The 14,037-nt window shown below is 31.2% G+C and overlaps 2 protein-coding genes across 11 annotated transcripts in view; one reads left to right on the forward strand and one right to left on the reverse strand.

The window, feature by feature from the left end:
* LOC143085035 (uncharacterized) overlaps window positions 1-14,037 on the forward strand; it is an 87,461-nt gene that overhangs the window by 38,030 nt on the left and 35,394 nt on the right. The window contains exon 1 of one of the 3 annotated variants that reach the window (XM_076261173.1): window positions 12,873-12,877. The exons of the other annotated variants lie outside the window; for them this stretch is intronic. The gene's annotated coding sequence lies outside the window, so the exon portion shown is untranslated. Of the gene's footprint in view, window positions 1-12,872; window positions 12,878-14,037 lie in introns of those variants that run through there. 3 annotated transcript variants of the gene reach the window in all.
* Window positions 1-14,037, reverse strand: part of LOC143085033 (H(+)/Cl(-) exchange transporter 4-like) — a 93,320-nt gene that overhangs the window by 2,366 nt on the left and 76,917 nt on the right. For 5 of the 8 annotated variants that reach the window (XM_076261162.1, XM_076261164.1, XM_076261169.1 and 2 more), the window contains 7 exons: window positions 12,083-12,178; window positions 11,581-11,604; window positions 7,994-8,052; window positions 7,330-7,437; window positions 6,826-6,944; window positions 4,116-4,210; window positions 3,443-3,508 (listed from right to left, as the gene is read on the reverse strand). In XM_076261162.1, coding sequence (XP_076117277.1) covers window positions 3,443-3,508; window positions 4,116-4,210; window positions 6,826-6,944; window positions 7,330-7,437; window positions 7,994-8,052; window positions 11,581-11,604; window positions 12,083-12,178 — 567 coding nt within the window. The remainder of the gene's footprint in view (window positions 1-3,442; window positions 3,509-4,115; window positions 4,211-6,825; window positions 6,945-7,329; window positions 7,438-7,993; window positions 8,053-11,580; window positions 11,605-12,082; window positions 12,179-14,037) is intronic. The other 3 variants (XM_076261163.1, XM_076261165.1, XM_076261166.1) reach the window with 3 other exon arrangements.

A 14,037-nucleotide genomic window follows, 5' to 3' on the forward strand; every position in this document is an offset into this window, starting at 1 on the left:
ATGAATCAATCAAATTCAGGTCATCACTCAAGAAAGTTTACGGTCGCCATCATGAGCTGATTGGCCATTTTTACATTGTGTGTCAGAAATCATATCTGATATTCTTCCTCAGTCATAATAACCTTCCATTAAAACCGAACTGAACAAAGAAATAACATGACGGGTGCCGTATACGGTGCAGGAAATGCTTACCCTTCTGGAGCACCTGATTTCACTCCCGTTGTTTAGTGGAGTCCGTGTATTATTTATAACTGTTGATGTAAATGTCCATTGTTTTTTATTTTAGTCTTTGTTTACCCCTTGGTTTTTGAATATTGGTAAACAACTATAACTTATATCCTTACAGCAAAATTAAATTGGTATGAATAATTTTAATTTACAGATCCCTAAACCTATAAGATGTAAATAATGAGAAAAGAGACAAAAAAGTTGTAGCTTAATCTTGTTAATATCTTGAGAAATACAACTGAATTATATGCAAGACAAATGTGATCTTTAAATTTAACAATTTAAAAAAACACTGATGCCAAAGAAATACATCAAATCTAAAAACAAAATCCATTATATTTTTTTTATTTAGGTCAAAGTATTTAGCACTATGGTACCATGGCGTCATCAGGACATGAGGATAAAACAAATCTTTAGTCTAAAAGGATCCTAAAAATTAATATAAGAATCGATGGATAAAATCTGTTGAAGAGTCGTCACTGGTTCAGACGTACTTATAATATAATTATTTCTGGGACTGCAACTTATACTAATTCGTAGGATCCTTTACAATAGATAATTCAGCTGATCTGTACTCATGTACTGTTTTAATATGCTAGATTAAACCTGCCGAGGAAAGGTAACACCCAGTCACAGAAAGCTCTTTTTTTAAGAACCTAGGTGGTTGAGTGGTTTAAGGTGTGGGTCACAGTGCAATGTGCCTTGGTGCCACGATATCTCAGAAGTATAAGTTTGAATCCAGGAGAGGGAAGAACAAAAATTTGCTAACGCAAATTAACAGATCTAACATTGTGGGGCTGATGTTGAGACGAATTATATATATATATAATATATAATATTAAGTTTGTAATTATTTGAACTATGCAACCTACAGCTAGTGCATTAATAAACGTGAAAAATATCATTTGAACTGACTGTTGAAATGATCAAAAGTAAAATGTTTATATCTTGTAAATTTTTATATAAATCTATTCTAGCCATTTTGAAAGGGGGTCCCAAACCCAGGATAAAAGGGGAGGTGTGTTCCAACTACGGTATATGTCACAACTCAAATGCATCGATTGCCAAAAAACAGGGGTCCAACCCAGAAACCCCTCTAGATCTGCCACTGCTAGCACACTTATTTTGCGTTATTAAAACAATATCTGATAGCTAATCAGCATAAGTTTACTCTAATAATGACGCAATATGTATAAAACGCTTTAGGTATGACAGTTAAAAGTTCTGTTACTCTGGAGAAAAAAATGTTAAATCAATAATTCAAACAGCAGTGTATAGATTTTATTAAATTGATTAAAGCAAACTATAGTTAGTGTGCAATGTAGAAAAGATGCCCTATATCTTATTATTAAAAGTAACTTTACTCTTGAACGACAGATCAAAATGCTTGCAATTCAAATTATATTAAAATTTCACAAGGAAGAATAAACAGACAGAACTCTTGGGTATACTATACTAAGTCCCTAATCGACTAATAAAAATGGACATTCAACTGTATCTCTCCCTTCACCTTAAAGACACATTTCACAGCAAAACATCTTAAAAACAGTTAATATGATAATGAATAATTATTAGAGGTGTCAATCAAACAATGTTAATAATGAATTTTTACTTTTGCAAAAATAGAATCAAAACCTGATTTGTATGTAATACGTTTAAGGTAAAGAAGATAGGAAAAGTCTTGTAACAAATCTAAAGAACATGGATAGGGTTATTTATGAGAGTTAGTTAATTTATTTTGAATATGATTGTATATTTAATGAACTCCAAAGTATTCTAAAGATGTATCATATACTGCATATACATATCGTAAACTTGTAAATGTTATCTATTTCTTATTCGCATTAAAACGGTTATAGCAATACCATTAATGTCATGTCATTCACTGAGGCCAGGATTTTTTAATTTGTTGATTTAGGGATCCACCGACCTGATATGGCAATTTCGAGAATAAAAATTTTCATGCTTTTCTATTCTCGCCCACCCTAACAAATGCATTATCCCTGAAAATAGTTAAAATATTCTTTTTTTATGAAAAGAAATGCATTAATCACTATCAAAATTGATAACACTTTCTGTTGTAAAAAAAATAAAACTTCCAGTTTACGTTTCTAAAAGGCCTTTCTAACAATAGACAAATCAATTATAACTGACCTTGATATGTGGTTTGAACAAATAATTTTGCGGAACAAAATCTGTGTTTAAAACCAATTGCACAATAAGTTTGTTTCCCTTATTTGTCATCAGTTCGTAAGATGGATCATCTCATAGAAATAGACTTGTCCAAATGTGGACAGGTGGAAGACATCAAGTTGAAGTACTAAATATTAAATAATCAATTGGAATTTTCTTGTTTCGTAGATAATAAAAAAATATCGTCCATTTGGATATAAAACAACGGGAATACATGACAACAGATTAACCCGATATTCTCGTTTTTTCAGTGGACCAGTCTATTAATTTTTGACACGTATGCTGAAACTTATTTTCATTTGACGTTTTTACATTTATTTTCTTTATCAGTTTTTCGTGCTTGAAAATCATTATCCACCATTTTTTCTGGAATTGATTAAGAGTTACGCGAATCTGTTTTTCTTGTTTGTGAAATGACGATTTAATTTTGTTTTTGTCTGTGCACACACCCCCCTTTTTTAGGGGAAATGTCATGCAATGTTTATGACAGCTGAGCAATAATATTACATCGAACTAAAATTTAAGAAATGAGGACGAAATAGCATATTACAAACATATTGTTATAAAGGTGAAATATATATCTATTTTTCATATTTTTCTGTCTTGAAAAATATTTTTTTTATTTTTTTTCCCAACTGACCCACTGACCCGACTTTTTCATGGAGAAAATCTGCAAAACCAACAAATTAAAAAACCCTTGCCTTATGTATTCTTATAATGTATGTATGCAGTGTAGCTTGAACACCAAAAATTTCAAAAATTTTAATTAGAAAAAAATCTGAAAAAAGTACATATAATTGTAAACAAAAACCAAAAAAAATCTATCTGTACTGCAATTGTACATAGGTTAATAATAAAATAGTGCACATAATCAGGTATCAATTCTTCTTTTAGTTGGTCATGTCCATTTTAATGTAATGGTTGTATGTACATTCATTATTTGAGGAAAAAACAAGGCAATTAGGATAGAATGTCAAATAACACAACACCACAGTATTAAATGTCCACATCAAATGTTTACCCAACAGATAATCTCTTTTTCTCTTGTTTGAAGTAAAACTTTCCTTTATTATAGAGTTGTCTGTTGCTGCAATTTTGTTTTAAAGAGAAAAATCAAGAGACAGCACGCAGCAACAAAACTGAACGTTTTTGTCCTTGACAAAATATTTATTTCTGTTTGATTACTTATAATAAGATCATTGCTAAAAGTTCATCAGATGTACTGATTTCTTTTCTTAGAGTTGAAATTGTTTTTTAAAAGCACACACAAACACAAATGTGTGGACCTTAAGTGTACAGAAAATGATATCAATACATTTCAATAATGATGCATTCTGATCTAGTATAAGACTTCTATATTTCTGTTAACTTACAAATGAAAATATTGGAGGTTTTTTTTGTTCAATAACAATACATCAGGTGAATTGATTATTTTGTCAGACGTGAAAAAAACATGCTGATATAAAACTAAATATGTTGTGAAATAATGTCATTGCCCAAAGTTTGTAACTTATAAAATATAAGCTTTCCATACATTTTTAGAAGGACGTTTAACCATTATAGGTAACTCATGCACTTTTAATTTAAGTTTTCTTTAAAAAAAAAAACAAGAACTACAATGGCTCCTACCAAAAATGTGTTTCAAAGGTTTGTCTGAATTACAGATATCTCAAAATTTCTTAAATAGGACTTACCCATTATGAGTTACTAATGTCTGTCTTAATCCAAGTTTTCTGAACATTTCTACAACTGTTTCCATTGGAGTTTGATCAGTTATTGTAATAGGTGCCTACAATTATAAATTCCCATACAGAATAGACCATAATATTCATTGTTTCAAATCAAACTTTTTTTTTGGCAAAACAAAAAGTCAATACTTTCAAACTTGATCTTAGATATATTTTGATTCTTTATTTTATTAACTTTATGAACATTGTCAAATTATATATTTTTCTTTGCTTATGTTTTTTTTTTTAATTCTTATTTCTGTCTCTATTTGAGGAACGACTAATGTTTTTCTGTCTATGAAGAAATAATTTAACTTTGGATGTAACACGTCTTCTGATTGGCTGAATTTTTTTTGTTTATCAGATTAAAGACATAATTTTGTCATGTGACTGTGAAGTCATCAATGTCTTTTCCTGGTTTACCCAGATTTAAAACGGAATTTAGAATTAAATTATAAGAAATAACTGTAATTCTTTTTCTGTCTTTTTCGAAATAACATAAACTAGAGGCTCTCAAGAGCCTGAATCGCTCACCTGCTTTTACTTGGGTTTTTGAAATCATATAAAAAAAGATAAAATTTGGTTACAAAGTACTAACACTTGGCCAGCACCTCATTAAGAAAGGAACATGTATGCTCTGTTTGCTTTCATTCAATTCAGTGGTTCTCTAAAAGAAGACATTTGTATGTATTTCCCAAAGGGTCCTATGTTAAACCAAGTCCCCTGCTGGAAACCATCGTGGATGATGGATTGGCTATAAAGTAAAAACACTAGGTCAGCATGTCATAAGGAACATTCATGCTATGTTTGACTTCATTCCATTCAGTGGTTCCTTAAAGAAGACATTTGTATGAATTTCCTATTGGGTCCTATGTTAAACTAAGTCCCCCGCTGGCGGCCATCTTGAATGATGGATCAGCTACAAAGTAACATCACTTGGTCAGCACCTCATAAGGAACATTCATACTATGTTTTATTTCATTCCATTCAGTGATTCTCTAAAAGAAGTCATTTGTATGCATTTCCCATAGGGTCCAATTTTAAACTAAGTCCCCTGCTGGGGCCATCTTGGATGATGGATCGGCTACAAATTAACAACACTTGGTCAACATCTCATAAGGAACATTCATGCCATGTTTGGTGTCATTCCATTCAGTGGTTTTCTAAAAGATTTCTTTTGTATGCATTTTCCTTAGGGTCCTATGTTAACTTTAGTCCCCCACTGGTGGTCATTTTGAATGATGGATCGGCTACAAAGTAACAACATTTGGTCAGCACCTCATAAGGAACATTCATGTCATGTTTGGTTTCATTCCATTCAGTGGTTCTCTAAAAGAAGTCATTTGTATGCATTTCCCCTAGGGTCCTATGTTAAACTAAGTCCCCCGCTGGCCGCCATCTTGCATGATGGATCGGCTACAAAGTAACAACACTTAGTCAGCACCTCATAAGGAACATGCATGCCATGTTTGGTTTCATTCCATTCAGTGGTTCTCTAAAAGAAGTCATTTGTATGCATTTCCCCTAGGGTCCTATGTTAAACTACTGTAAATTCAGAAATTATTGCGAGGTTTTTATTATTGCGAATAATGCGACAGAGTTGTAAACGCAATAATTAAAACTCGCATTTTGTAATGTCTTAACTGAATTAAGCATGACTTTTCTCAAAATCGTAATAATTAAAATCGCATTTAATTTAAAATGACAAAATCGCAATAATAAATGAACGCAATAATTTCTGAATTTACAGTAAGTCCCCTGCTGGCGGCCATCTTGCATGATGGGTCGGCTACAAAGTAACAACACTTAGTCAGCACCTCATAAGGAACATGCATGCCATGTTTGGTTTCATTCCATTCAGTGGTTCTCTAAAAGAAGTCATTTGTATGCATTTCCCATAGGGTCCTATGTTAAACTAAGTCCCCTGCTGGCGGCCATCTTGAATGATGGATCGGCTACAAAGTAACAACACTTGGTCAGTACCTCATAAGGAACATTCATGCCATGTTTGGTTTTATTCCATTCAGTGGTTCTCTCGAAGAAGTTCAAAATGTAAAAAGTTAACGACGCCCATGACAGACACACGCTGACGACGACAAATGCCAAGTGATGAGAAGAGCTCACTTGGCCCTTCGGGCCAGGTCAGCTAAAAATGTGGTGTACACTTTAAAATAACCTGCATGGTTCAGTGTACAACACATTTTTGAAGTTATTTCTTTATAAACAAATTTTTTTTTACAGGCAATCCCTAAATAACGTAAAAAATGTGTTGAACACTAATTAACCCACTATTTTAAAGTGTGCACTACAATTTTGATGCTATTTTGAATAGACAGAAAAAATGTTTTAGTCATTCCTTATTATTCAATTCTCATTTGCATTTTAAGCCAGTTGAAATCATGAATGTCAAGGTCACATGACCAAATTATGTTTATGAGCTTATAGACAAAACACTGTCAGCCAATCAGAAGGAGTTACATCCAAAATTAATTTATATAAGAAAAAGCCCAATTATAATTTTGGAATCTGGATTATAAAGTTTATCAGTATTTTTCTTCATACTATATATCATTGTTTTAATATAGGAAGTTATTTGGGAGGATGGAACGTGTTATTTATCAATTACCAATGTAAGTCACCATCAAATGAAAAACAGAACCTTTAACATAAAACTTACCATATCTAATATTTTCCTTAATTTAAGTGGAGCAGGATCATTAGGATTATTTGGTACTTGACTTGAAAAATATACTATAGAATTACTAACTACTCCTTCTTGATTTTTTCTTGCATTAGCTGTAAGATAAATCAAAGATCAAAAGTTAACATTTGTTTCAAGTCATAGTATTAAACCAAAGTGCATTGAGACTAAGATTTACAAACAAATTCTAAAAAGAGACTGGTAGCAAAAATCTACTTCTTAGTCAAAAGAGCTCTGAAACATTTGCATTTGTTTCATATTGGTTTGTTCATTGACCAGCTGTGTCAGTTTACTTTTGTGGTAAGAGCCTTTTTTGGCAATTACTGTTTCTCTTTTTATAAAGATATTTTTTCTGTTTCATTTCTTCACAGTTTTGTGTAGCTACTTCATAATGGAAAGCATTACAATAAAAGTAGTGAATTGGCAATCAGTAAAACTTTCAAATTTTAATTCCTTCTTTTTTTTATAGCTATATCTTACCAATGGCTAACATTAAATCTCTTCGTAAAACAAAACCAACGAGATATTGTGATTCACTGGATAATACTACAGGGAACCCATTATGACTTGTATCTCTAAATATGGCTTCTGAAATAGAAAGTTTGTCACCTTTAAATGAAAAATACAATTGAAAATTTGATGTGTTTGAAAATAATTCAACAAAGGAAATTTATCTAATCACAATTTTTTTATTAAACTTTTTCAAAACTATTTCATTTAAAAGAGCGCCTTTCCATATTCCTGCTGTCTAAGTAGTTGGTAAACAATGACAAATCATGTCAGTCTTAGTGTTTTGCTGGTACAGTATTTTTTCCATTCTGTAGCACAAAATGTCATTTGATTGTTTAATGATAACTTAAGAGTCCTCGTGTTTTTCAGTCCATAGAACAGACCAATATGAAATTATTGAGTAATATAGTTATACAAGAAACTATAACATTGTATAAGTTGTTAAAGCATTTTGTGAATTGTATGACCAGAACACCCTTATACATATGATATAACAGTATTGTCCATTTAAATGGATTATTAGTCCATTTTCTTTACCCTCATTGAATTCTGTGTAATAACACATAGATGAGTATCACTATTTCAAGACCCTATACAAATATCAAGTTTATCAAATTCAATTATAAAATCTTACCCACTTCCTCTACAGTCATAGAATCTTGTGTTATTACACAAAGTGGAGGATCATTTCTCCTGAATAAAGAAAAAAAGTTCATGATTGATATGATGTACAATAACAATGAAAACTATATAAATGTCTTTTAAGATTTGTCTGAGGGTTATGTATCAGTGTAGAAATAATAAATTATATTCTTTTTTTTTATTTGATTGTCAATTTTGATACAGAACCTTGTTTTGCTAAATCTCAATTTGATGAAAAATAGTTTTTTTTGAAAAACTTGAGAAAAAAAAATATTCTGGATTTTAACCACATTAAGCCTTATCAGACATAGACCCCAGGAGTTAACACGCAAAACAGATTGGTCACTTGTTGTAGGAACAGTAATGTTAAAAGATCTTCTTTGATTATGGTTGCCTTTTTTGATTCTGGTCCCAAAAACCTAGTCTTAATTCTGAAGCATAAGCTCTTTCGCTAAGACTAGTAAAACATGTGTTGGACAAACAAAAATTTTCTAAAACTAGAGGCTCTTAAGAGCCTGTGTCGCTCACCTTGGTTTATGTGCATATTAAACAAAGGAAACAGATGGATTCATCACAAAATTATGTTTTGGTGATGGTGATGTGTTTGTAGATCATACTTTACTGATAATTTTTGTTACTTACCATTTTCTCTATCTGTAATGAACTTGGCCTTTTAGTTACAGAGGAAAAAACTTTGTAAAAACTTACCAAAATTTACCAAATTAATGAAAAATGTTAAAAAATGACTATAAAGGGCAATAACTCCTTAAGGGGTCAACTGACCATTTTGATAATGTTGACTTATTTGTAGATCTTAATTTGCTGAACATTATTGCTGTTTACTATTTAACTCTATCTATAATAGTATTCAAGATAATAACCAAAAACGGCCAAATTTCTTTAAAAATTACCCATTGGGGGGCAGCAACCAATCAACCAGCAGTCCAATTCATCTGAAAATTTCAGGGCAGATAGATATTTACTAGATAAACAAGTTAACACCTTGTTAGATTTGCTTTAAATGCTTTGGTTTCAGAGTTATAAGCCAAAATCTACATTTTACCCCTACATTCTATTTTTAGCCATGGCGGCCATCTTTGTTGGTTGGCTGTGTCACCGCACATAGTTTTTAAACTAAATACCCTAATTATGATTTTGGCTAAGTTTCGTTAAATTTGGTCCAGTAGTTTCAGAGGAGAAGATTTTTGTAAAAGATAACAAAAATTTATGAAAAATTGGTAAAAAATTACTATTAAGGGCAATAACTCCTTAAGGGGTCAACTGATCATTTTGATCACTTGACTTATTTGTAGATCTTACTTTGATGAACATAATTGCTGTTTGAAGTTTATCTCTATCTATAATAATTTTCAAGATAATAACCGAAAACGGACAAAATTTCCTTAAAATTATCAATTCAGGGGAAGCAACCCAACAACCCATTGTCTGATTCATCTGAAAATTTGAGGGCAGATAGATCTTGACCTAATAAACAATTTAACCCCGACAGATTTGCTCTTAATGCTGTGGTTTCAGAGTTATAAGCCAAAATCTACATTTTACCCTTATGTTCTATTTTTAGCCATGGCGGTCATCTTGATTATTTTGGCGGGTCGCCTCACACAATTTTTAAACTAGATACCCTAATTATGATTTTGGCTAAGTTTCGTTAAATTTGGTTTAGTAGTTTCAGAGGAGAAGATTTTTGTAAAAGATAACAAAAATTTATGAAAAATTGGTAAAAAATGACTGTTAAGGGCAATAACTCCTCAAGGGGTCAACTGACCATTTTGATCATGTTGACTTATTTGTAGATCTTACTTTGCTGAACATAATTGCTGCTTACAGTTTATCTCTATCTATAATAATTTTTTAGATAATAACCGAAAACGGACAAAATTTCCTTAAAATTACCAATTCAGGGGCAGCAACCCAACAACCCATTGTCTGATTCATCTGAAAATTTGAGGGCAGATAGATCTTGACCTAATAAACAATTTTAATCCATGTCAGATTTGCTCTAAATGCTTTGGTTTTAGAGTTATAAGCCAAAATCTACATTTTACCCCATATGTTCTATTTTTAGCCATGGCGGCCATCTTGATTATTTTGGCGGGTCACCGGACACAATTGTTTAACTAGATACCACAATGATGATTGTGGCCAAGTTTGGTTAAATTTGGCCCAGTAGTTTCAGAGGAGAAGATTTTTGTAAAAGTTTACGGACGCCGGACGACGACGGACGACGGACGCAAAGTGATGAGAAAAGCTCACTTGGCCCTTCGGGCCAGGTGAGCTAAAAAAGGTCACAAGCTGAAAGAATAAATTTTTTGGCTTTTAAATTAACAAAAAAACTAATGAAATTATTATATTTTCATAGAATTTGGTAGAAATTTGGATGCATGCTCATTATGATAGCAAAATATGATTGCTGATGCATACATGTTCCAATAAAAATAATTTTTTTTACTGCATTGACACACCTTTACTCAAAATAGAAATTATATGAAAATACTGCTGTGCTAAATAAAGCAACGTTGTATACAGCTGTTCCAAATTCATAAATTGATTGATGAACAAATCTGGGTTACAAACCAAAACTGAGGGAAACACATTGACTACAAGAGGAGAAAAACGACACAACAGAAACACTACAATGCAACACATTAAAAGTATTAGTGAATATCTTTGAAAAAGTAAAAATATCAAAGATATCATGATCAAACAACACATCAAAACAAAACAAATCTAGAGGTCAAATCTGGATCATTAATGATAGACAAGAGTTCATGCTCTTATCTGTATCAATATAGACAAATTGTGACAATAGACAATAATCATCTAATCTGGTTCACAAGTATTATTGTAGATAAACGCAATATTCATTTTATCTCTAAAAGTGTAAGTAATTACATGATATTGATGAAAATGTAAAAATAATATTTCACAATATTTATAATATTTTTAATTCTTTAAACTTTGGCAAAAATTATTACCTTATTTTTTTTAAATTTCTAAGTAGCTATTTCACAAATATGTCAAACAAGGATTTTTTTCAGATTTATCTACACCAACTACATTTTAAAAATCCTGATATTAAATTGTGGTGAAGTGGGCTACAAGGGGCTACATGCCAAATAAAGTCTCCTTGAAAATGAGGGTTCAATGTGTGCCCAAACTCTGTCTCTTAAATGTGCTTAAAAGAAAGAAAAAATCTACATTATTAAATATTCCCAAATCTCAATAAAAAACAAAAATTACAATTAAATCTCAATTAAACTAATAAATCAATTTCACAACAGTTGCTTGTCATACAAAAGTTATAATTAGTACTTATCATGCAAATGTGGATTATGAAATTTTAAATCAAACCAGAAAATGTCATTTAATTCAAAATTCAAACAAGTTCTCAAGTTAGTTAAAGCTAAAATACTAAATTTCAATTGTTAAATTTATGACATTTTAGCAGAAAAACATGTATTACAGCAACATCAAACATCCATGTGAAGCAGATTTATAACTAACATCACTAACATGCTTTAAAATGATACACACAACATACAACAACAACACACTTACTGAGCTGCACCATATCTCCAGTATCTTAATAAATGAAGCGGGATATTGATAAAATATATACATACACATTTCTGGGGAAAAGTTTTTTTAATTTACGGTAATGTTTAAATCATCTGCTCTTAAATATGCTTATTAGTAAATTTAAATGTGACTTCACATTCATAGCATTTAAACCTGGGAAATCATGAATAGTTTAATAGCTGAAATATTAAGTCCTATGCAAAAAATAATTATTGTCATCCTCTTATTTAAAGTAACAAGTGTATGATTTCCAAATTTCACACTTCTTACTAGGAGACAGAAATCCAGGGTAAAACCATATGAAATGTCTTTAATTGTTAGAGGGAAGACATAATTACAAATAAGCTGATATTATGTGGTAATTGTATGAGGACTACATAAACATATGTTCAGATATCATCCTATGGATTATCCTTGTATTGCGTTATATTGTCAAGTAATCGTAGTATCTATTTCAAAGTTAATAATAGTTGATATATACCTCGGCCTCATCACATCAGCTGCTATAGTTGTATGTGTAAATTCTTTTTTACTGTCTAAATATGGATAACCATTTAATGCTATATGTGCATCATATCTGTTGAACTATGTTAAGAACAAATATATATATATAGTTTCTACTGGTTATATCTTCTCCCACAATTAAAGTACACTTCATGTTGCCATCCCATTCAAATGGGAGAATAATATTCAAATAATAATAAATGGCTTATTCAATGTTAGACTTATACCAAGCTGACACACTTATGACTTTGACTGTCCCTTTGGTATCTATCGTCCCTCTTTTATTGTAACCATAGAGTTCTGTACCATTGATATAATTAATTGAGGGATTATAACTTTATATTGAAAAAAATCATATCATATACCGAAATAAAATGATTTAAAAAGACTTGATCAGTTACAGATTTTGGGTTTGAATAAGCATGTACAGCTGTGCCAGCTATAGACATCATCCTGCAGGATGGCTGACATAGAACTAATATCATTTAGTTTAAACATATTTATTTATAGTGGATTGGGAAACAAGTTACTGCAACTTCTATTAACCCCTTTCCACTTTGCAGGTGGCAGTGCTGCCTTGTAGCTGCATTAGCCTGCTCATTTTTGAAATCTACAAAGGTGTCTTTTACCTGCAAGAGATAAGGCTCTCTCTTAACACGGGTCAGCTGTTTATCGTTCCCTCCCGACGGACTATCATCTTTTCCTCAAGACCATACTTGTAAAAAGTAAAAACACAAAAATACCGAACTCTGAGGAAAATTCAAAAAGGAAAGTCCCAAATCAAACGGCAAAAACAAAAGCTGGTTTCACAGTAGAGCCACAAATTCAGTCCCTGAAAAAATTATCATCCCAGAACGGAAATTGAACCAGGAACCTTTGTGTTAGTTAGTCCGATGCACGTAATATCATTTATTTACCGGTATATACAAATAAAATATGACATTTTTTACTGAATATCCTTCTGTTCTGCTAAAGTATTTAATTTTAATGTTTTTACAACTAACATATCTTCAGTTATTTCATTCTGTATGTTGAACTGAATAATTTTATGCTTCTAAAGTGCATTAAAAAAAAATCTAAATTATCTGCATTTGTCTCCCCTAGACCAATAGAAATTATAATTCATTTAAAAAAAAAAAGGCTAGGAAAAAAAATATTTGGACCCCATTATTCATTAAAATGTCTGAATTGGACCTCAAATATTTATTACATGGGGAAGTCAAAATGGACAACACTAATGCCAAAAGAAAAATCATTATTTTACACACAAAAAACCAGTAGGTTAACATGAATTTACAAACTATATTACAATACAAGGATGAACTCTTGATTTATGAAGGGCACAATTTTGTGGAACTTGTTTTTCTAATGGCAAGTAACAGTGAGAAAAATATGAGTAAAGTGACAAAACAGATAAAAACAAAATAAAAACAAATAACTAGACTATTATAATTTGTACAGAAACAAGAATGTGACCAAATTACAATGCCATTGTGTGCTTCTTTGATACATATCCTTGTCAATATAATGGAATTTGATGCGACTCTCATGCAAGTGAGAGGTTTAGCTAGCTTTAAAACAAGATTTAGTCCACCATTTTCTACATAAGAAATGCCTGTATCAGGAATACGACATATGGTATCCATTTATTTGATGTGTTTGAGCTTTTGATTTTGTCATTTGATTAGGAACTTTCCTTTTTGAATTTTCCTCAGAATTCAGTATTTTGGGGATATTACTTTTTCAAAAAAAATCTGCGTAGGACATCATTATTTTCCTTTAATGTATAAATATTTTTTTAAATAATGACATAACTGCATTTAACTATCAACACTTTTCATCTCTGATTTCTATAACTATAATTTCAGTAATATGTGATGCTATCAATCAAAAGTCAACTATTAAGAGGCTGTCCAAGGAAAACTCAGGCAA

This window comes from Mytilus galloprovincialis, chromosome 8, assembly GCF_965363235.1.
Source record: "Mytilus galloprovincialis chromosome 8, xbMytGall1.hap1.1, whole genome shotgun sequence".
In the NCBI taxonomy this organism is placed as follows: Eukaryota; Metazoa; Mollusca; class Bivalvia; order Mytilida; family Mytilidae; genus Mytilus; species Mytilus galloprovincialis.